This window comes from Balaenoptera ricei, chromosome 6 (genome assembly GCF_028023285.1).
Source record: "Balaenoptera ricei isolate mBalRic1 chromosome 6, mBalRic1.hap2, whole genome shotgun sequence".
Classification (NCBI taxonomy): Eukaryota; Metazoa; Chordata; class Mammalia; order Artiodactyla; family Balaenopteridae; genus Balaenoptera; species Balaenoptera ricei.
Genome location: NC_082644.1, coordinates 101007892 through 101031903, shown reverse-complemented (window position 1 = coordinate 101031903; position 24012 = coordinate 101007892). Strand labels below are relative to the sequence as shown.

Here is a 24012-nt window from a genome sequence, read left to right as displayed (position 1 = left end):
TCATTGCGGTGGCTTCTCTTTGTGGCAGAGCACGGGCTCTAGGCATGTGGGCTTCAGTAGTTGTGGCTCGTGGGCCCTAGAGCACAGGCTCAGTAGTTGTGGCACACGGGCTTAGTTGCTCTGCAGCATGTGGGATCTTCCTGGACCAAGGCTCGAACCCGTGTCCCCTGCATTGGCAGGTGGATTCTTAACCACTGCGCCACCAGGGAAGTCCCTGGAGACAGGGCTTTCAAAGAGATGATTAAATCCAACTGAGACTGTTAGGTAAGGTTAAAATCCAATATGATTGGTGTCCTTAAAGAAGAGAGAGAGACACCTGGGATGTATGTGCACTGAGAAAAGGCCATGTGAAGACACAGAAAGAAGGCCGCCATCTGCAAGCCAAGGAGCGAGGGTTCAGGAAAAACCAAACCTGCCAACACTTTGATCTTGGACTTCCAGCCTCCATAGCCATGAGGAGATAAATGTCTGTTGTTTAAGCCACCGAGTCTATGGTATTTTGTTATGGCAGCCCTAGCAATCCAATATACACTCTTTCAGAGACATCCAGATTTCTTTCAACTCTTTTGTGGAAAGTTTTTGAAGCCAACAAACAATCCTTCCTGCGAATCTGGCAATACTGTATAGCTAACATCTGATTATTACTTAATGCTATATCCTCTTGGAGTTCTGAATCTTTCACTCAGTGCCTTGTTAAAAAGAATCCTATCCCTGGTTTAGATAACCCAGGCCTAAGATTTTCAGTCTGGGAAAATAAAAAAATAAGATGCAGAGTACCAGCTTTAGAATGATCACGTGTTTGTGAAAACGGGTCGGGGGGCGGGGAACCTTCTAAGTGTATATGTCTGAATGACTGTGGGGAAGAGAGGGAAAGGGTCAGCAGTGGACTGGTAACATCTGTTGCCTTTCGGAGAGGGTAATGCAGGAGAAGGGGCAGTGTTCTTTAAACATCTTTGCATTATTTCACTGTTTATGTGACCGACCAGGATTGGGCTCGGAGTTGGGGGTGTACAATTGAATGAGACAGTGTGGGGTGCCTGGGACTGACTCAGGGCCAGTGGGGAGATCAAAAGATTGTTACCGGGATCTAGCGTTTATTGAGCTTACCACACGCCAGTACTAGTCTAAGCACTTGGTGTTAACTCATTTTATTCTTTAAAAAGACTTAATTTTCATGAAGCACTACTCTTATCCCGATCTCGCAGATGGGTCAGTTAGGCAGGAAGGGGTTAAGTAGCTCATTCAGAGCTGCACTGTTAGGAAGTGGTGGGCGCAGGCTTGGAACCGAGCCCGGGCACCTTTGCCTTGCGCACAGCGCGTCCCTGGATCCACCATTCCTCCTGGAGTCGCCGGGGAAAGGCCCTACCAAGGGCTGGGCGTTGCAGGGCTGCGGCGGGGTGGGGCGCCCGGGTGGGGCGCCCTAACTAAAGGGGCGCTCACTCCTGCCCGGGAGAGTCTGAGAAAGACTCACGGAGTCGGTGAGCCTTGAATTGGCTCTTGCAGGGTAAAGAGGTGTTCATCACGGAGACTGGGGCCAGGCGGGCACGGGGCCAGCACCCGAGTGCCAGGGTGGGGGTGTGGACGCCGGGCAAGCCGCGGGACTGAGGAGGAGCCCCCCGGCCGCGGCGGGACCCCGCCTTGGTCCCCTTGCTCCCTGGAGGCTTTTACTACACACACACACACACACACACACACACACACACTCTCCTCGATCCCTGTGACCCTCCCCGGGCCGGTGCCCACACGCTTCCCGGAGCAGCCGCGCCCTGGGGGAAACCCCACCCTCTCCTGGGACCGGCCGTAAATCCCGGCTCCCGGAGTTGCGCTGCGCAGTCCCAACTCCCTGCGTTAGGTAATGGAGCCTGCGGACGTTGGTAAGTAAATATGCCCACCCCACAGCTTTAGAATCTAGACTCCCCTGTGGCGGAGCGTTTGCGTGCTGCTCGCCCTCTCCTAATGCTGAGTAACCTCTGCGTCTTGCCCTCGGAAGAAACTTGGAAGCAGGACGCCCGGACCGATGCTTCCTGGCCCGTGCAGGTTCCTGGAGAGATGGGAGACGGCTGCCGGAGGGAAGGGCGTGGCCTGGCTGTATTTCGGGTGCCTGGCATAGCTGCCTGCACCTGGGAGGGGGCTGGCGAAGGAACTTGCGGGACTACAAAAGTGGGACAAGTGTGGAAGGAGAAGAAAGGCAGGGGTCGGAATTCATTTAACGGACGGGTATGGGCGCGGCGAGGAGGTGGGATCCGGGGGCGAGTGCGCCTGGACCGGGCATCCCACCTGGCCCCCTTCCTCTAGCGGGTGGGGCTCGTCCTGATCCTCGCCTGCCTCCGCAGTCGCGCCCTTTCCACGGGTGCTTCTGGACTTATGGCGAGTCCAGAATTCTCAGCGGCTGCCTTTTTTGGGAAAAAAAAGACAAGTAGGAACAGTAAGGTTTCGGGTCGAACCACCTCGATCGCTCCAAGCAAAATGTCCTGAGAGCTCAGGGCCGCCTGAATCATCTTCTCTTGGCCTTGTCTGCAGGCAAGTTTAAACCCAAACAGACCCTGATTTCCCCGTTGGTGCCAAAGAAAACTCGCGCTTGAAAATGGGGCTGAGCGCAGCGCCACCCGGCGGTTGTCAGGTGTTCCTGAGACTGCTTGCCTTAGAACGCAGCGCTCTGTCCCTTTGAAAGATGTGCATGGACGTCGGTTCTTTGTGTTTGATACTTTTTCTTAGAATTCGCTTCATATGAGGACAGAAATGGAATATTTGCACTCCAGGTAGTTGTTCAGTGCCCTAGCGAAACCTTAGCAGTGGCTAGGAGGAATTTGTGTGGGTTAACGTTGTTCCTTGCCTTGGAGATTTCTAAGGTAGCCTCAGTTTCCTCTTCTGTACAACTGTGCACTGGCAATGATAATACCTATCTTATAGGGAAATTATGAGGGTAAAATGAGATGATAAGTATGACGTGCTTAACACACCAATAGAAACGGTGAATACTAAATAAACGTGATTGATGTTAAATGATAATGGCAAAGTTGATGATGGGTAGACCCTGCTGTCTGGCCTCAGCGCAACACTTAGGGAGCCATAAGAATCCAATCACTTCATGGCATTGACTACATGTTTACTGTGTTCTAGGAGCTTCAGGATGGTTCATGCTAAGAGCTGGACCCTGAAGAAGCACTTTGTAGGCCACCCTACTAATAGTGACTTTGAATTGAAGACAGTCGAACTCCCACCCTTAAAAAATGGAGGTAAGTCATACTTATTAGATTTAAGTTGGAAGAGACTATATCAGTTTGCCTTTGCTGGATAACAAACTACCTCCACATTTAGTGACTTCAAACAACAATCATTTATTAGTTCACAATTCTGTGGGTTGGCAGTTTGGGCTGGGTTAAGTTGGTGGGCCTTCTGTAGGTCTCATCTGGGCTAAATGGTTAACTTAGGATGGTCGTCACTCACATGTCATGTAAGCCGGCTTTCTGCTCAGGTGCACGCCTCAGTTCTCCTCTATGTGGCCTTCCTAGCTGGCTGGTTTGAGCTCTTTGTTTTCACTGTGATTTCATAAATCTAGAGCAACAGGAATTGGCAAGATCCAATATGCAAGCACTTTTCAAGCCTCTACTTATATCATGTTTGCTAATATGATGTTCATCAAAGCAAGCCCAGATTCAAGGTGTGGCAGTAGACTTCTTGATGGGAGGACGGCAAAGAAGCCCGCACACAGGGATGGGTGGTATCTGTGGCCCTTTTGCAAATGGCCGCAGAGACCTTTTCAAGGCTGTGTGTGTGAAGCCTCAGTGTCATGTTAGAAGATCCCTCTACTTTCCTTGGTAATTGAAACGCATTCTTGGGTGCATTGTTCTTCCTGACTTTCGCCAGCCCATGGGGGGGATTTCCTCTCTGTCCCAGTGAGCCCCACGATGACAGTAGGGTAAGAACTGCCTAGCAGCACTGTGAAGACCTCAGACTATCCCTGTGAGCAGACAATATCCCTGCAGAAATTGAAGGGAGAGAAATGGTGACACACCCCATCACGTGTTTGGAGACAAGCTTTGCAGAGCACGTGCTAAAGGGTGTCTCTAAGGGCTATTTTCAGGTAGGTAAGCTTTGAGAAAAGGGCATGCAATCAAGTAGCATGGCAAAGTTATCGATCCCATCTAGATTGGGATAGCCAAAACTCAGAACCAAAATTCCAGAGGATGGGTGCATGAGGGTCACTCCAGCAAAATGCATGTATTTTTTAATACTAACTGAGACTGGTAATAAAACCCTATGTGAGCCCTGTAACATAGTGGTTACAAATGTGGCCCTGGTCAAGATACTTAACCTAAGCTTAAATAAAATGGAAACAATAATTGTTCAGAACATCATATGAAATAGTCTATGTAGAGCATGGAGTGAGTACTGTATAAATAAACATAATTTTAAATTTTATTTAAAAATTTTAAAAATTAATTTTATTTTTATTAACTGGACTGAGACAAAGGTGAGAGCCCTTCTTGGCTCTTCAGTAGAAAGCACAGAGAGGGCAACCCAGAAGCAGAGAGATTGTCTGTGTTTATTTAGAAGGCCAGAGACAAGGCATCAGGCCAGGGTTTCTAATTGCCTGTGGAATGCTTTATTTTGTAGAGGTCCTGCTGGAAGCTTTGTTCTTCACTGTGGATCCTTATATGAGGTATTATTTTCCTCCAGAAAATTCTTATGTTGTGCATTGGACACTACTTTGACGTGGTCAATCTTTTAAAATATCCAGCTGATTCAAAACGCTGTGACTTCCCCCTGTTTCTCCCAGTAGGATGTCAGTGATGGGATTCACGGATGCTCATCTTTTTCAGGCCAAAGTCTGAGCAGAGCAGTGAGGGATTACACTGGCCCCTTTACTTTACAGCCATCCCCTATCTTCATGTGCACAATTTACCTCTCATTGTTCACCAGAATTCCTTCCCAAAAACGTAAAAGAAGAAAGAAGCCAAGCTCGAATTTCTCCATTTCACTACTGGCAAATAATTTGGGTAGAGAAAGACGCTAAGACTAAAATTAGGTTTTCTTGCCTTTCCTTTACCTATATTCTTTTAATTTAGGTAATCTGCAGTCGACTAAAACGTGTGTACTTAGTAAACAGTTCAGGGAGAGGAGAGAAAAAACGCTTTCACTGGCCACTGACTCAGTAACTTTTTGCCTAGGTAAACAATGCAGCCATCATTCTTTTAAATAATTTTTTTCATAGTTGATTGGTAGAGATTAAAATCTAAAGTGAAAAATATGTTTCCAAATGTTAACTAGCATCCCTTTTTGTGTGTCTGGTGTTTTGGGTAACAAGTACCCAGTGTACCTGGCTTATGTTTTTTTGTTTTGTTTTGTTTTTTTATTAATGTTTATTGGAGTCTAGTTGCTTTACAATGTTGTGTTAGTTTCTACTGCACAGCAAAACGAATCAGCCATACATATACATAGATCCTCTCCCTTTTGGGTTTCCCTCCCATTTAGGACACCACAGTGCATTAAGTACAGTTCCCTGTGCTATACAGTATGTTCCCATCAGTTGTCTATTTTATACATAGTATCAATAGTATGTATGTGTCAATCCCAATATCCTAATTCCTCCCACCCCACCCCTTTCCCCCTTGGTATCCATACGTTTGTTCTCTACATCTGTGTCTCTATTTCTGCTTTGCAAATAAAGTCATCTATACCATTTTTCTAGATTCCACATATATGCATTAATATATGATATTTGTTTTTCTCTTTCTGACTTACTTCACTCTGTATGACACTCTCTAGGTCCATCCACATCTCTACAAATGACCCAGTTTCATTCCTTTTTATGGTTGAGTAATATTCCATTGTATATATGTACCACATCTTCTTTATCCATTCCTCTCTTGATGGACATTTAGGTTTCTTCCAACAGTGGGGGTGGAAGGCAGGTTGCATTGGGTTATCAAGTGAATGGGAAGTGAAGAAACTTGGCTGTTAAAAGAAGAAGAAGAGAGAGAGACGAGGTAGAGATAGGATGAGATTGTAAGAAAGGGACAGTAAGAGAGGAGAATGTTGAGGATTCAAAAGAGAGGAAGGGCTAAGAAATGGAGGGTAGCCTCTGAAGAAGAGAAGAGGCTGGTGTCCAGGTCACCTTGAGCCAGAGGATGAACACCTCTTGCTTAGAGAGAAGAGTGAGTGATGACAGGGACAGATGCTGGACCAGTTGAGAATTCCTCTCTGAGGGCCCATATTTTTTCTTGAGGAGGAGAGACCAATGGCTAAGAGTTCAGATGGAGAGATGTGGTAGGGTATTAAATCACGGAACATGAAACTCAGTACCCGTCTGTGGCCATTAACCATGCAGCATCGGACTCACTGGAAAGGAAAGGGGTTTCCCGTGTCTGAATGTGCTGTCTCTTTCAGGGTTGTGGAAAGTAAAAACGCAGCCTTCCCAATAGGAACTACTGTAGTGGCTCCTTCCGGCTGGACAGCGCACTCCATTTCTGATGGGAAAAACCTGGAAAAGCTGCTTGCAGAGTGGCCGGACACGTTACCACTGTCTTTGGCTCTGGGAATGGTTGGCATGCCCAGGTGAGTTTCATGGGTTTATTTCACTCGTTTGAATACCTGACATCCTGGTTTTCCAAAATGGTTGGTCCAGAACTTGATCAACGAGAAGAGACTCGAGACGTTCTAGGCTCAGGGGCTGATTAGAAAGGATGATGGGACTAAGAAGGGAAGAAGAGGGGCTAGAGTTAGCCTTGGGACTGAAGGAGAGAGAGGGGAACTCAGGTGCAAAGAGAAAGTGACAGTGAGGAGCAGCGTGGGAGGGAGGGGGCGCATTGTCCCTCTCAAGCCTCTGGTAAATGGCGTGACACAAAGGAACCAGCTCCTTCTGTCCCTGGAAAGGTCTTGGCTTCACCCCTCACTCATGTCTGCCTCCATTTCAGAGTTTAAAAAGGGAAAAAGAGTTCAGTGTACCTTGGCCTTTCTGTACTGTCTCTGACACCTCACCTCCTTTCCACATCTGAGTTTCCGGAGGTGTCAGGGGATCTGAAGTTTAAATAACTGAGATGAATCACAGTATAGTTGTACAGTCAGTGTGGTGCAGATTTAAAACACTCAAGTGTCTCTTGGCCTTATCCCTCAGGAAGACTCCTGGTCAGTTCATCCTGTGTCTGCCCTCCAGGGCCCAGCTGCACTTTGCACCTCAAGTTTCCTCTCAGGTCCTGGAGAAGCAAGGTCAACTGAATTCCCTTTGAAGTCCCCCAAATTTTCCTAGCCTGGAAAGTTTCTCTAAGTAATTTCTCTAAGTTGTGTGATCCTTTTCTTTCTTCATTCCTTCTTCCCACCCTTCCTCCCTCTTTCTTTTCACCCTTTGAAGGACTTCTAAAGAATGAAGCAGAAATATATATATCCCCAAATGATCAGCCTCCAGCAAAACCAGTCCCATACCCCCCAAGTTCATATAACACACAGAATTTGAGCTCCTCAGAACTGCCACAGCCAAGAGACAACATTGTGAAATTAGCGGATGCTTAAGGCACTAAACAGAATGACAGCCCTTTCTGGTCTTTCCTGCCTGCCCGTACCCTCTACTAGTGACAGCTCTTCCTCTCCCACCTTGTTATCCCATCCATCCTTCTCTAAATGGTGAGCTGGGGGTAGGAGCACGGGGGTGAAGGCAGACATGAGGAAACCAAGGAGCCAGTCTCCCATGACTTAGTTGGAGAGAAAGTAATTGGTAAAATATTAGGAGATTTGAATTCTAAAAACAGAGGATAATGTATTCATTTGTGGGTATATTTCTCATTCACCCATTTCAAGCCCCTAAGGAGTACGCTTTTACTCCAGATAATCAACTTCATACCAGTGGTTCTCAAAGACTGAGGGGGAGGGGTTACATATGCCATATTTCTAGCCTCCATGAGCAACACACCACCAATTCTTTGAGAATTCCTGCCATTATGCGCCCTTACCAGTGGGATGGGTCAACCCTTCCAGAATGCTGGAACTTCTGCTATAAACTATAAAAGAAGTTGAACTTTGAACCTAGGGTCTTTCAGCTGTCCAGGCTCCAAAGATTTAACATCCTCCCAAAGTATTGCATTATTTCCTTCAATAGGATCTCTGTCTTCTTGTTAAGCTGGAAGAATTCAAGTGTTTTGCTCTCCAACCTGTTGATTCTATCCAGTCCCCCTGCGTCCAAAGCATACCTTTCATTTTCCCTCTAGGATTTCTTTACTGCTGGCTTCTTCATCCTATCTCCATTTTACTTTTAAAAGGAGGTGATGTTTGGGAAAGACCTTGTATATCTTAGGTCAGTATGTCTAACTGAAAGCTGATTTTGCAGACATCTAGACGGGAGATTGGGGGAGGGGGTGTACAGGTTGTCATGGGTGGAATGACCCAATCTGAAAATGTACCTTCTGCTTCTCTTTGGGAGTTAGGCTAACTTGCCTAGCATACTCTGATATCAGCATTCATTAAGGCGGTGGTTCTCAGTTGCTTGCATTCATAAGAATCACCTAGAGTCCTATTAAAATTCATATATCCACATCCCAGTATTTTTGAATCAGTGGGTTTGAGGCAGGGTCTGGGAATCTAAATTTTTAATAAAGCTCCAGGTGATTCTGAGACAAGTGGTGTTCCATCCATCTTTTGAAAACAGTGGGTTAAGGGAATATTAGATATTTGGAGCCTCAGAAAAAGTGCTGTTTGCCTTTCACTGCTTTCCCTTCAATGCCCAACTCTAACAAGCCCTCAAATGTAGTCAAGGCTGAATAAGCTTAAGTCACGCCAACGTGTAGTTTGTTTTACACAGAAATGACTTTATATGAATTATCTGAAATTTTGCCAGTGGCTTAACCGTCACCGTAATGGGTATAGATTTCATGGGCTCAGACTCAGGGGTGCAAAAATAGAACTTAAAATGTTTCTACTCCTGTACTTCATTTCTATCTCAAGCTGGTGTAGTAAAATAAAACCTCCGTTAAACCAGTGATTTCTCCCATCATTTCAGGTTTAAAACTCATAATTTCCTTTGTCTTCTCCCTAGGGTTGATGTAAAGCTCCCAGGGCTAACACAAACCCAGCAGAGGGGGGACAAATTCTTGCTCTTTTTTTTTTTTTTTAAAGGAAATTTTAATGTCATTAACATATATCAAAGGTCATTTTTTTTTTTAAGTATTTGTTTATTTATTTATTTATGGCTGTGTTGGGTCTTCGTTTCTGTGCGAGGGCTTTCTCTAGTTGCGGCGAGCGGGGGCCACTCTTCATGGCGGTGTGCGGGCCTCTCACTGTCGCGGCCTCTCTTGTTGCGGAGCACAGGCTCCAGACGCGCAGGCTCAGTAATTGTGGCTCACGGGCCCAGCTGCTCCGCGGCACGTGGGATCTTCCCAGACCAGGGCTCGAACCTGTGTCCCCCGCATTGGCAGGCAGATTCTCAACCACTGCGCCACCAGGGAAGCCCAACTTCTTGCTCTTGATCTTAGTTTTGTGTTGGTCCCCCCGTCTCAAAGTGTAACTTTTCTCATTGAGTCCTCAGCCACATCCCCTTCCAAGCTGGAAATCCACTGAAGTGTGGTGGTTTCTTGACCTAATCCCCATCAGTGCTATGTGAGCTGCATCTTTGCAGGCCCACTAGTCGTTTCCCTGCAAGCTAACTTTGGCATCTCACTAGGGATGAGATGCGGGGATTGCAGCTGTTCTTTCATACCACTCTGGAGCCATGGGAAGTTCAAGGTGTTTCTTCCTGGCCCTCTCAGGCCTAGACACCATATACCATTATATCTGTTTATGGCATCATGATGACATGGAGGCTTTCCCCATGAAGCTCGCCATCTCCCTAGAACTTACATAGGAATGAGGCATAAGCTCTCTGTTCTTGGATCCCTAAAGTTTAAGGGGGATCTATTTTCCTTCACCCCTGAAACTTCGCCAGAAACTCCCCCCTTCCAGCCACCTCTCTGTTCCCTCCCTAGTTCCCATCATCTTTTTTCCTCTCCTGGAGGTAAAGAAGGAGGAGGTGGACCATTAGTGGCTGGTAATATCCATTTCCTATATTTTCTGTCTTTTACGTGGACCCATGGCACTGAGCTGCCGAGAAGGCCTTCAGGGTATATATAAATGAGATACAAGGGAAAGAAACAAATTTATCCCCATAGCCTTACTTTTCTTCCCTTAGCCTAAAAGCCTGCTCTGGCCGGCTTGACATCTGTGGTGTGCAGGGTGGAGAAACAGTGCTGGTTAATGTGGCCGCAGGAGCAGTGGGCTCCGTTGTGGGGCAGATCGCTAAGCTCAAGGTGTCTTCCTCCGTAACAAACATTTACTCAGCGCCCACAGCGTGCCCTGGGAATACAGAGGTGAACACAGCAGACCTTTTGTCGTCTCAGGGAGTTTGGTCTACTAGTCTATTTCGTTGAGAAGCTGGAGATTGGGAATGACTGAGAAACGGGGGGAATGGGGGAAATGGCGCAGCAAAGATGACCTGAACACTGTAATTTGATACCACTGCAGGTCTCAAGTCAGGAATGGCCTCTGCTAGAGTAGTGAATTTGTAAGCAGTAACTATTTTCATAGTTTTTACTGAACATTTCTTGTTACAACTTAATCTCCTTTCTTCATGATTGCCCCCAACAATTAAAAGAGGAACTTGAGATCAGCCAACCAAGAGTCATCACTCACACGGCCCCATTGCAAAAGGCTACTGCAGTCAGCCCAGAGCGGTGGGGCCCCAGCTTGGGAACTAACTCATGGGAGGCACGCAGGGCATGGAAACATTGCCTCTGATCTGGACAGGTGTCTGTGCTCAAGAGATCTGATTTGATGGTAGGGGTACAAGACATCAGGCAGCTCACACATGCTCAGGATGTATCACATAGTGGAAATGTTCCAAGGTGATCTGGTTTGGCTTATCCTTTGCCAGAGGCTGGATGTTGGATTCAGGATCTAGTTTCTAGGGAAACAGGGAGAATACAGATAAGTACAGGACTACAACCAACAGCCAAGGGTTTGGGCTGGTCTCCAGTGCTAATGGGAGCTTGGAATACAAATAAAGAGATGAGGCTGTCATACAGGTTGCAAATTCTGCAGTTAAGGAATTACATTAGTTTTCTAATGTTACACCATAATAGCATTCTGAAATAATCGTTATTTACCAATGGTGTATTATGAATTTATACTTTTGGATTTGATTTAATAACATTTTATATAGAATTTTTGCATCTATATTCATAGGTGAGTTTGGTTTAAAGTCTTTTGTTTGGAACTTATCAGTGTTTAGCTTTGGGTTATGCTAGACTTACAAAATGAATTAGTAATACTTCCAAAATTCAAATTTTAAATGTTTTATTAAAACTTTAAGGGATTTTTATTTCAAAAATTTGATAGGACGTATTTTTTAATTAGGGAAGAGCCGTCTCTCTCCCTTTTCTTTTTTTTTTTCTGGCTGTGCCATGCAGCATGTGGGATCTTAGTTCCCCAACCAGGGATCAAACCCGTGCCCCCGGCCATGGTAGCGCAGAGTCTTAACCACTGGACCACCAGGGAAGTCCTGATAGGACTCATTCTTAAACCTATTCTTTTAGAAACTCTGTTAGAGACTGCCATGCTAAGAAGTTTGTGCTTAATCCTTAGAGGAATGACATGATTAATTCTGCATTTTAGAGAAATCTTTTTGACCCTGGGAGGAGAATAGTTCATAGGGACACAATACTAGAAAAAAGAAGTCAGATTAGGATGCTCTTACAATAATTCAGATAAAAATTATGATACCCTGACAGTGAAGATGGGACGTCAGAGGCAGCTTTTAAGGATATTTGTTGAAAAAGAATAAACACCTGGTGATTGGATGTGGATAACAGGAGAAAGGAAAGCATCTCCTTTGACCCACATGTTTCAGGTTTGGATAACTGCGTGGTATCACCCACTACAATAAAGAATAGAGGAGGAACAACAGGTAAGAAGCAAGGAAAAAAAAGATTCCATTTTAGACACATTGATTGGAGGCCCCTTAGGCTCTCCAAGTGAAGATTGTTATAGGTCGTTGGAAATACTGATTTGGAACTCAGGAGAGAGGCATGGCTGGAGTTAATAAACAAGGGAATCATCTGCATGAAGGTGGCAGTGAGGTCATAAGAGTAAATGGGATCATCTTATGAGAGTATAAGGTTAGAAGGCAAAAGGACCAAGGATAAGAGATTTTGCAAAATCGTTTTTTCTTGAATCATGAAGGAATGGAAAAAGTATATGGCAGTTGTTTGTACAGATACATGTACGAACCCAAAGGCCTTTCCCCAGTTGGAAGTGAACAGAGGCTGATATTCTGGTCTTCACGATACATTCAGAATAGAAGAGAGCTTTCTGAAGATCTACTCTCTATGTACCAATATAATCTCTAGTCTCAACCTGAAAGTGCTTCTCAGAATGCACTCCAGTTCCTCTATGATTAGGCAGCATCTAGTCCAGTGCTTTGGGCCAAATCACAGAACACGGGGCAGTTACCAGGAGGGCTGTCTTTGATATGAGAGTCCCAGGGCAGAGCCAAAATTATAGTCTAAAGAGTCACTGCACCAAGAGATAGCATGCAAGTCATTGCAAGGGAGAAGAAGCCCCAACATAAAGAAACAGGAGAGTCAAGCCAGCAGGTTGAAATGAGCTGCAAACCACCTAAACATAGGAGGGATCGGTGGGGTGGTCAGAGGCAAGCTGAAGTTATGGTTGGGTTGTATCATAGGTTAGTTTAGGGACGAATTTCACCTAGGGGGTCTGTTGGCCCATTATATATGTGGCTCAGCACCTAGGAGGGTGTTTTGGAGGAATCTGGCCATTCTAGACTAGGAGGATAGACTTGGCCCATGCTTGTGGTTTATAAATGGTTTCCATTTTTCTCCCCATTTAGGGCTGCAAAGTTGTTGGAGCAGCAGGGTCTGACAAAAGGGTTACCTGCCTTGAAAAGTATGGATTTGATGTTGCCTTTAACTACAAAACAGTAAAGTCTTTGGAAGAAACTTTGCAAAAAGCCTCTCCTGAGGGTTATGATTGTGATTTTGATAATGTAAGTACAAACTGGACTTAATATCTGATTTACTAGCAAAGCAACAAAGCACTATATGAGGGAATCTACTTCTAGAGTTTCCATCTAAAAATATATGAGGAAAGCACATATGCCTTTTTTAAAAACTAGCTTTATTGAGATATAATTTACCTGTTTAAAGCATAGAACTCAGTAATTTTTAGTGTATTCACAGAATTGTACAACCCTTGCCACAATTTTAGAACATTTTCATCACCCTGAAAACAAATGCTTGTGTTCATTAGCAGTCACTCCCCTTTGTCCCCCCAAAAGTGATATTTTGTGACTGGCTTCTTACACTTAGCAAGTTTTCAAGGTCCATCCATATTGTAGCATGTATCATTTTTTCATTCCTTTTTAAAAAATTTTTAATTGAAATATAGTTGATTTACAATGTTACTTCATTTCCTTTTTTATTTAATAAATTTATTTATTTATTTATTTATTTTTGGCTGCATTAGGTTTTTGTTGCTGCGTGCGGGCTTTCTCTAGTTGCGGCAAGCAGTGGCTACTCTTCATTGTGGTGCGCGGGCTTCTCATTGCGGTGGCACAGGCTCTAGACGCACAGGCTCCGTAGTTGTGGCTCATGGGCTCTAGAGTGCAGGCTCAGTAGTTGTGGTGTGTGGGCTTATTTGCTCCACAGTATGTGGGATCTTCCTGGACCAGGGATTGAACCCGTGTCCCCTGCACTGGCAGGCGGATTCTTAACCACTGCACCACCATGGAAGTCCCTCATTTCTTTTTATGGCCAAATAATATTCCATTGTATGGATATATCACATTTTATTCATCCATCCATCGGTTGATGGGCAACTGAGTCATTCACACTTCTTGGCTATTATGTATAATGCTGCTATGACCATTCATGTACAAGTTTTTGTGTGGAGATATGTGTTCATTTTCCTTGACTACAGTTGGAATTGTTGGGTCATATGGTAACTCCACGTTTAATATTTTGAGGAACTGCCATACTATTTTGCAAAATGGCTGCACTATTTTACATTGTCACCAGCAATCTGTAAGGGTTCCAATTTCCCCAAATCTTCAGCAACATTTATTATCTGTCATTTTGATTGTGGCTATCCTAGTGAGTTTGAAGTGATATTTTGTTGTGGTTTTGATTTGCAGTTCTCCAGTGGCTAATGATGTTGAGCATCTTTTCATGTGCTTATTGGCCATTTTTATGTCTTCTTTGGAGAAATGTTTGCTCAAATCCTTTGACCATTTTCAGTTGGGTTATTTGTTGAGTTGTCAGAGTTCTTTATATATTCTGGACCCAAGTCCCTTATCAGATACAGTCAATTCTCAGTATTCCTGGTTGTTATGTTCTATAAAGTCACCACAAACACTGAACCATTGCTCCTACTGGAAGTGTGCACACACATGCACATATCTTACATAGATTACAATCTTAAGTCCTTCCTATAGCTTCTCTTTTCTTTATTTCAAAAGAGAAAAATTTTGTTTAAAAGTGTTAAGTAACTTGTCTGAGGCTGCCCCAGGACTAATCCTCCCACAGTTGGGATTCATACTCCATTCAGCTGGCCCGAGCTGGAGCTTCTTGAACCACTCTACACTGCCCCCTACTGTCTTCATCCTCTGGTAATCTCTGGTATGAGAGCTGAAAAAAGAAGGCAGACCCTTGGCCTTTTTTGACCTTAGCTGGGAACTTTGTGTCTCTTTTGCCACTAGCCACTCTGTGTATGTCTGCAAATGACCAGGGAAAGCTCTATGAGTATTGATTTTGGGGTTATAAATAAATTTTAGCAAGTCGTCCAATTCTCAAATACGGAATATACTTATAATGAGGATCATTAGTAATAATATCTCCTGTATAGGGTTTGCAAATATTTTCTCTTATTCTGTGAGTTGCTTTCACTTTCCTTTTCTTTTCTTCCACTTTCTTGATGGTGTCCTTTGAAACACAGAAGTTTTAAATTTTTCATGAAGTCCAATTTATTTTTTCTTTTGTTGCTTAGGCTTTTGGTGTCATGTCTAAGAAGCCTTTGCCTTATCCAAGGTCACAAAGGTTTACTCCTATGGTTTTTTCCTAAGAGTTTTATCGTTTTAGCTCTTACATTTAGGTCTATGACGCGTTTTAAGTTAATTTTTGTGTACCGTGTAAGGAAAGAGTCCTATTTCATTCTTTTCCGTGTGGATGTCAGTTGTTCTGCACCATTTGTTAAAAAGACTGTTTTTTCCCCTGTTGAATTGTTTTGGCACTCTTGTCAAAAATCAATTGACTATAAACGTAAGGGCTTATTTTGGACTCTCAATTTAGTACTATTGATCTATATTTCCATTCTCACACTGTCTTGATTGATACAGCTTCGTAGTAAGTTTTGAGATCAGAAAATGTGAGTCCTCCAACTTTGTTCTTGATATGGCTTCTGAGTTATTTTTCCATAGTTTTAGATAAGGCAATGAGATTATTGAACTGATCAAAAAACCCCAAATTATAGTGAAGTAAAATTTATAAGTTATACAAGGTATATTTCTACAGTCAAATGAAAATGCCTAGTTTCTAATGTCTTTTTCCAACTGCAATTTTCTGCCCTGCGGTGCTAATTTAATCAGTGTTATTGCTGCTAAAACAAGTATTGTGAAATGATCATTGTGAGTTAATGATTTTCCTGAATCTTCTAGGGTTTAGGTTATTTAAAGGTTTCGGTTTTTTGTTTCCCTGTCTGTTTAGGTGGGTGTAGAGTTTTCCAACGTTGTTATCCCCCAGATTAAGAAATTTGGAAGAATTGCTATACGTGGACCCATCTCTACATATGACAGAACCGGCCCCCTTCCCCCAGGTAATGAGCTCACACACATGATCACAGGTGTAGAAAGATGGGACAAGGAGGAGATTCACAGATATGGTATAGGCCAGTGACTATCAAAGTATTTAAAAGATTTCCTAATATTCTTGATGAAATAGTATTTATTAAACTAAAAATACATAATTGTGTATATTTGTGCTAAATCAGCTTATACTGGATTTTGACATAGAGAAAGTAACAGGAGCTGAAAATATGGAAGAAACAGAGTTATTAAAAGTTTTAGTTTTTTACCTACTGTTTTCTGCAAAGTTGTAAAAAGCCATGATTTGATTTAGAAATAGAACACGTTGTCCTGGCTGGTAAAAACTTAGGGTTCTTCAGGATATTCGGGATGTGCTGGAGGTTTGGGGGTGGGTAGATGGTGGCTTAATGTGGGTGAAGGGAAAACAGGCTGCCATTTCCTTCAGACAGTAGTGGGCAGAGTTTCCTGCAGCAGCACCAAACTGACAATTTCCACTACAAAGGAAATGAGCATGCATTTTCTCTCCATCCCTAGAATGTCCTTGTTTTGCTTCTCCTGTGCCCTGCCATGCCCTCCATCCCCCGCTTCTCCACTCTCTTATGCTGAGACCTTCCCCTCCCACCTCCATGCTCAAATAAGTCCAAATGCAGCATCAACTAGAGAACTATATTCATTAAATCTCAATTTTCTAAGAGATGTCGTATAGGCCTCTTATTTTACAGATGGGGAGATGGATGGCCAGAAGGACCAGAGACTCTTTCAATCCTATTAGCGACAGACTCAGAATAAAAGCAGATCTTCTGAACTCCTCATACAGAGTCCTTTCTGCTACAAATGATTCTGTGCTGTTGGTGAGATTACAGATTTACCTGTGGTCTAAAAATTTTTAAAAAGGAGAAAGAAGAACAAAAAGGAATCTTCCAGATTACCATCAGGATCCAGGCAACCACAAATAAATGATGGGCTTCACTCGTGGGAATGAAACCTTATAACCCTGCTAGTTAACAACACCTCGGCTGCACTGAGACAGGTGGGTGGGAGTGGAAGAGGCTGAGGAAGGACCACTTGTAGATTCCCTGCTGGGTTGTGAAAAATCAAAGACGCTACTTTCTCCAAGAAGGACACTCCAGGTGCACCTGGCAATCTTATTAGGGGCTTTTCCCCCCATATTTTTCTAATTGATGCTAAGCTAGAGTCCTGGGAAATCTTCCTGCCAACTGAGCAGAGGTCCAGGATGCATTTTCCTGACCACAGCCAAATATTTTGGACACAGTAACTTGATCTAGGCTTTTAAGCAATTAGTCTTTGCAAGTTCAGCGGCTCAGGTCTCAGGTCTTTGAGACCTATCTGGCCTTGTGGACAAGCTGGCCTTGTCCATTCTATTTTAATCAGGTGAGATTCTGCTCTGCCTCTGATCTCCAGAAATTCTAACATATTTCACTGTTAGGAGAGCTTGGAGGCAAGTAATTGTTTCCCCCAGCTTTCATGCCACATTTGTTTTCTACTCGCAATAAAGAAACCACATCCCCATCAGCGTGGACAATCCCAGAAACAGTATTTCATCCTCTTCCAAGATGAGAAAATGAGGACTCCACTTCTTAACCCAAGAGAAATATGGCTGGGGTGAGTCTTCCGGAGAAGCACTCTTTCTGCAAGACTAATCTAGCATTTGGATGTGTCCCTCTCGTGTCTCACTCATCTTGCATCAGTTTCTTTTGGTTCAGGACAAAGCCCTACTTTTCTTTCTTTATCTCTCTTTTTTTTTTTTTTTTTTGGCTGCTTTGGGTCTTCATTGCTGCAGGCGGGCTTTCTCTAGTTGTGGCAAGCGGGGGCTACTCTTCTTTGCCGTGCGTGGGCTTCTCATTGCGGTGGCTTCTCTTGTTACGGAGCATGGGCTCTAGGCGCGCAGGCTTCAGTAGTTGCAGCGTGTGGGCTCAGTAGTTGTGGCTTGCAGGCTCTAGAGTGCAGGCTCAGTAGTTGTGGCGCACAGGCTTAGTTGCTCCGCGGCATGTGGGATCTTACTGGACCGGGGATTGAACCCGTGTCCCCTGCATTGGCAGGTGGATTCTTAACCACTGTGCCACCAGGAAGTCCCAAAGCCCTACTTTTCTGACTGCTGACATTACTTTCTTCAAAGTAGCAAGTGGGAACTTTAGGCCTGAGTAATGCCAGTTAAGAAGGATGCTGAAGCTAGATTCTGCCAGTCGTCTGGGCTCTTCTGGCCCTGATATTCCCTGGGCATTTTCACCTGACTTCCTGGTACTTGTAAGACTATGCTCAGGTGTCATTCCCTCAGTTTCTGGTCACTTAGGATCCTTGGGAAAATAAACCAGGCAACCAATGCGACCTTTTCTCTCACGCACAGAAGAGTACTATCTTTTTTACAGGCTGCAGGGTCGCCCTGTGCTTTTCTACGCTGGTGGTTCTCAAAGTGTGGGCCCCAGACCAACAGCATCACCGTCTCCTGGGGACTCGTTAGAAATACAAATCCTTGGGGCCCACTCCATCTCCACAGTCAGAAGTTGGGTGAGGGGCCCAGCAATCGCTTTTCACAGGCTCTCCACGTTATTCTGACACTTATGAAAGCGTGAGACCCACTGTTTCAGGCTAACTCTTGGTATCTTGAAATGGCGAGGGCAGGGGCAGGTGTGGGATTTGCTGAGCCCCTTGATCTATTCTCTTATTGGCTTGTAGGCCAGGGGTGGACACTAGTTGTTTTGCATCCGCTTTGAGAACAGAACAGAAATTGATAGATTTACGCCATGAAATGACTGTATTAAGCCATAAAGAAGAACATGCTAAGTATTGTGAATATCAGGGTATTCACCCTTGAGTAGCACAGAAATGTTTCACGTGTTATCTTCAGGACCTCTTTCTGTTCCCTAGAACTGTTTGGGAAGTTTTTGGTGGACCTTGCTTCTGGCAGGTGAGCGGTGAACAGTTCCTGGCTGACTGGCCTGTACAAGGACTCCACGTGTGTGTCGGTTTCCCATGGCTGCTCTAACTCTTACCACAAACTTAGTGGCTTAAAACAGCACAAATGTATTGTCTTACAGTTCTAGAGGTCAGAAGTCTAACATGGGTCGGCAGGGCTGCATTCCTTCTGAAGGCTCAAGAAGAGACTCGTTTCCTTGCCTTTTCCAGTGCTAGAGGCCGCCTGCGTTCCTTGACTCATACTCCCTTTCTCCACCTTCAAAGCCGGCAGCACTGCATCTCCAAATCTCCCTCTCTCTCTCGCGCTCTGACCTCTGCTTCCATCATCACATATTTTTTCCCGACTCCAATTTTTCTGCATCCCTCTTTCCCTTACAAGGACCCTCGTGTGGGCCTACCTGTATAATACAGAATAATCTCCCCATCTGAAGGTTAACTTAGTCATATCTTCAAAGTCCCTTTTGCCACGTAAGGTAACATATTCACAGGCTCTGGGAATCAGGATGTGGACGTCTTTGGGGGCCATTATTCTGCCTACCACAGAGTGCATGTTGACTTGTGGGCAGTCCCGTGGGTCAGAAAGAGTGGAGGAAACAGAAGGGAGGGCACTGGGAGAACTCTGACATGCCTTGTACCGCTTGCGTTTTCACCACGGCCACCTGCCTGGGCCCTGGTGCCCAAATGTGCCCTCCTCTTCACAGGCCCACCCCGGAGGCCATTATCTTTAAGGAGCTTCACTTCGAAGGCTTCCCCGTCTACCGCTGGCAAGGAGAAGTCCGTCAGAGGCTCTGAAAGACTTGCTGACAGGGGTCTCAGAGGTGACAGGCTCCAGAGCCACTCCTCCACCAGATCCCCTTCCCTTTGGATGCTGCAGATTTCATTTCCACTGGGAATATGGGTTCATCTCACTGCTCCGCCTTTTATAACAAAATACCTGGAAGTCTTGTCTGCACTCACCGTCTGCAGTCCCTCTTTCCATTCTTTCTTAAACCCGCCTATCAGGTTTTGCACTGTTGCCCTTCCACCGACACAGCTTTTGTCAAGGTCGCCGATGCCCCTCACACCGCGAACGCCAGTCGTCGGCTCGTAGCATAATTTGGCTGTGGGGAGTGTTTGACAGAGGGCATCACTCCCTCCCTCCTTCCTTTGGCTTCCCTTGGCTCTTGGTTTTCCTCACTGATTGGTCCTCCTCAGACTCCTCTGCTAGCTTCTTTTCTTCTCTCCAAATTAATAACAGTGTCCCCATGCATGGTCCCTGGGCCTCTTTTCTCCTCTGTCCACTCTCTCTCAGCCCTTCATTATCTCATCCACTCTCTTGCTTTTAAATATCATCTGTATGCTGACAGCTCCCAACTGTCTGTCTCCAGCCCAGATCTCTCCCCTGAGCTCTAGACTGTTCAACAGCCGTGCTTGGATGTGCAATACACTTCTCCATCTCTGTCTTAAAGTGTTAAAAACCAAAAATGTCTTGATCTTTCCTGCCAAACTTGCTCTATATATAGACCGCACCGTCTCAGTTATGACAACCTTTTTAGTTGCTCAATTCAAAAACGTTGAAATTTATCTTTGATTCCTTTCTTTCTCTCATATCCGTGTCTAATCTGTCGGGAAATTCTGGTGGCCCAACCTCGGAGATACATTCAGAATCTGCCCTGTTTCCCCTCCTCCACCGCCACCATCCTGGTCTCGGCCACCGTCTCGTCTGGCCCGGATGTTGTGGTGACCTCTAATCTGCTCTCCCACTTTTTCACCCCTACAGACAATTCCCAACACAGCAGCCAGAGCGATCTTTTAAAGCATAAACCACACCAAGTCATCTTATGCTCAAAACCCTGCAAAGCTCCCCATTTCACTTAGAATAAACCCTGCAAGGCTGGACACTATCTGGCCTCCGTTACCTCTCTAATTTCATTTCTTACTGTCTCTCCCCACACCCCTCCACTTCTCTGTAATTGCTTACTTAATTCTCACCCCCTCCTTCACATTTTTGCTGAAAACTGCCTTCTGAATGAGGAAGCTTTGAACACGACCCTATTTTATATTGCAATCCCCCTTCACTGGTTGATCCTCTTTATCTTACTTTGATCCATAGCAATTATCATCTTTTAACATAATATACACTATAATTCACTTATTTATTATACTTATTGTCTGTCTCCCTCCCATGAGAATGTAACCTCCACGAAGGCAGCAATATTCACACATTTTGTTTTCTGATGTGTCCACACCACCCAGAATAGTCTGAATAGGCACTAGATGAACATTGTTGAGAAGAATGAGTGTTAGAGGGGCGTATATTTTGCCATGGCTCTTCGAGGTCCTAGAGTGGAGTCGTCTTATAGCCATGCCTTACAGATCCAGAGGAAGAATCCAATCGCTTTGTCCTGAGCTGTGATCATTTTCCCACCTTACGCCATGTGGAGTTTTAGTCAACAGAAATCTGAATAACCGAGGTGGCATTATTTTCGTTTCCCAGGAGAAAAGTGGTACCATACTTCCTAACTCCTGGCTTCCTGATCATTTCCAAATTCAAAGACATAGACTGCTCCCCTGGCATCCCCTGGAGCTTGGCGTTCTTCCCAGTCTAACACTCTCCGAGTGCTGGGCTGGGCTCTTTCCAGGGAGCTGGGAAGAGTGGGATGCTTTTAGAGTTCCCAGTGTGTAGCCTCTTTGTCCCTGTTGGTGAAATCAAACATGATCACAGCTGACAGCAGACACCACTGTGCTGGTGTCCCAAATGCTTTCTTCCTACAAAGTGAACCTAATTATAATTTTGTTCTAAGTAACTAGTGAATTGGTTTAATTTCTCTCTCATCTACTTATTTCTTTCTCATCCGTCCCCCTTTTTTTAATACACTTTTTATTTTAGAATAGTTTTAGAGTTACAGAAAAATTCCTGAGAGTACAGAGAGTTCTGTATTCTATTATATCCTAATTTCCCATATTATTAACATTTTATATTAGTATTCAAGCTCTACTTTTAACCTCTAAACTTTTGATTATAGCTTTTGACCCTTTCCAGGTTCTTGGCCTCTTCAAGAACAGGAATGAGCTGGGGCTTTCTATTGATAGTTAAGTATTCAAATCCCAGTTTCCCTACGTACTAGTTGAGTGACCTCAAGCAAATAAATAGTCCCTCCATAAATCCATAAATGATGCTAAACCATCACTGGATACATTAGGGAAAAATAGTATAAGGTAACTTAGGTCTCCACATAAGACCTCTTTAAAATAATGTGAGAATGTGAATTAGTTCTGTTTAGTAGACTGTGCCTTGTAGAAAAAAGAGAAATGAAAACCCTTCTTCACTAAATGAACTCTTCCCTCCCACACTCCTAAATGAATGTTAAACATGTATTGAACAAATCTTGGCTTGAAGGGAAGACATATTATTAGACTGCCGTCGTATTTACATTTCCTGAACAGGTTCTGCCTCTTCAGGGGTCAAATAGAGGTAATGATGCTACAGCATTGGGCTACTGGAAAGATGAACACAGATGATACCCTGCAAGGATGTCCCCTGCTCCATCTGCATCCACCTCTTCTGAGATCATTACATTATTAAATTTTTCTGTTCAGTTTACTTAGAAATTAGTTAATTGCTTCCTTGTGATATTTCTCGTATTGTTATACTGTGATCTGACGCCCATTATTAAACTCTTATGTGTACTGTAATCTGTTACATACACTGTGTATGTGGGTCATGCCCCCCAAATGACTATAAGTTCAAAGAGAATAGGGTCTCCACTTCCTAGTTCCAAGTTTCCCATGATGTACTGATAAATTTGTTGCTACAATGAGTATATAATTTAGAATATAAAATTAATCTATTATATTTGTTGTTGTTTTGATACAGGGTAAAATCCAGTACCATGAACACATCACTGAAGGATTTGAAAACATGCCAGCTGCATTTATGGGAATGCTGAAAGGAGAGAATTTGGGGAAGCAATAGTGAAAGCATGAACAAAAATGACACATGGAATCTAGAAATCATTTGGATGATTACTTAGTTTCTTTATAATCATTTAGTAAAAGGTACGCTGTCTTCATGATCTAAAAAACATTAATTGTAATGCATTTGATCTACCTAATAAAATACATTTAAGTGGAATATAATTAGCAAGAGAGAGTGAAAATTTCATATTGAACAATGGCCAAATGAACTTACTGCCTGCTATAGTTCCCTCAGGGTTATGGTAGAAAATAATGGCTTTTGAGTCCAAAAGTTTACTGCTTCTGTGACCTTGAACTTCTGATTTTTCATCTGTAAAGTGAGGACAGTAACATCTGCTTCACATACATATTATACATTTGTTTAAAACACCAGCATAACACGTAGCATATATTAGGTACTCAGTAAGTGTTAGCTACCTCCCTGCAGAAATCAGTGAATTTGAAGTGAAGATCACCACCCCTATGGCTTATGGTTACACAAGGAGAAATAACCATTGCTGATGTACACGGACTCAGGGGAGCCCCCATTGGTCCTCTGCGGGCAGGTCTAACGTGGCAGACCAAGGAAGGAATCTATCGCTTACAACAGCTACAAAAAAAGATAACATATGGGAATCTTTATAAGCCAACAAAAATGTGAGAGATTATTATAAAGAAAGCTTTGAAACATGACTGAGGAACACAAAAGAAGACTGAACATATGGAAGTTACCATGCTCTTGGACTGGGAGATTCAGTATCATGAAATGTCAGTTCTGTTGATCAATTCTGCTACCAAATAGAGGAGGGATCAAATTGGAGTACAAGGAAAAAATAAGGGAAAAAAGTGTGCGATTGTGTGTGTGTGTGTGTGTGTGTGTGTGTGTGTGTATAAAACCTCTGGAAAGATGTAATAACCCAGGGACAAGAACTGAGGTGTGCCTGAAGGATGGGGGATAAGAGAAAAACTACACTTTTGTGCTTTTTGAATTCTGAATCTAATGAACAAATTTATTCACTATTACAAATGCAATTTAAAAAATTAAAGTCCCTCCCTGGTGACGCAGTGGTTAAGAATCCGCCTGCCAATGCAGGGGACACTGACGGGTTCGAGCCCTGGTCCGGGAAGACCCCACATGCCACGGAGCAGCTAAGCCCGGGCGCGACAACTACTGAGCCTGCGCTCTGGAGCCCGCGAGCCACAACTACTGAGCCCACGCACTGCAACTACTGAAGCCCACACACCTAGAGCCCGTGCTCCACAACTAGAAGCCACCGCAATGAGAAGCCCGTGCACCAAAACAAGGA

General features: G+C 44.1%; 1 protein-coding gene across 1 annotated transcript; it reads left to right on the top strand.

Annotated features, from left to right (window-relative positions):
- The first annotated feature begins 1720 nt into the window (after positions 1–1720).
- PTGR1 (prostaglandin reductase 1) lies at positions 1721–22888 on the top strand. The gene is given in 10 exon segments (XM_059925297.1): positions 1721–1874; positions 3121–3236; positions 4618–4663; positions 6391–6558; positions 10154–10271; positions 12869–13024; positions 15738–15853; positions 19471–19550; positions 19553–19587; positions 22626–22888. Coding segments are annotated over 9 exon segments (924 nt in total). The 5' UTR covers positions 1721–1874; positions 3121–3130; the 3' UTR covers positions 22725–22888.
- The last annotated feature ends 1124 nt before the right edge of the window (positions 22889–24012 follow it).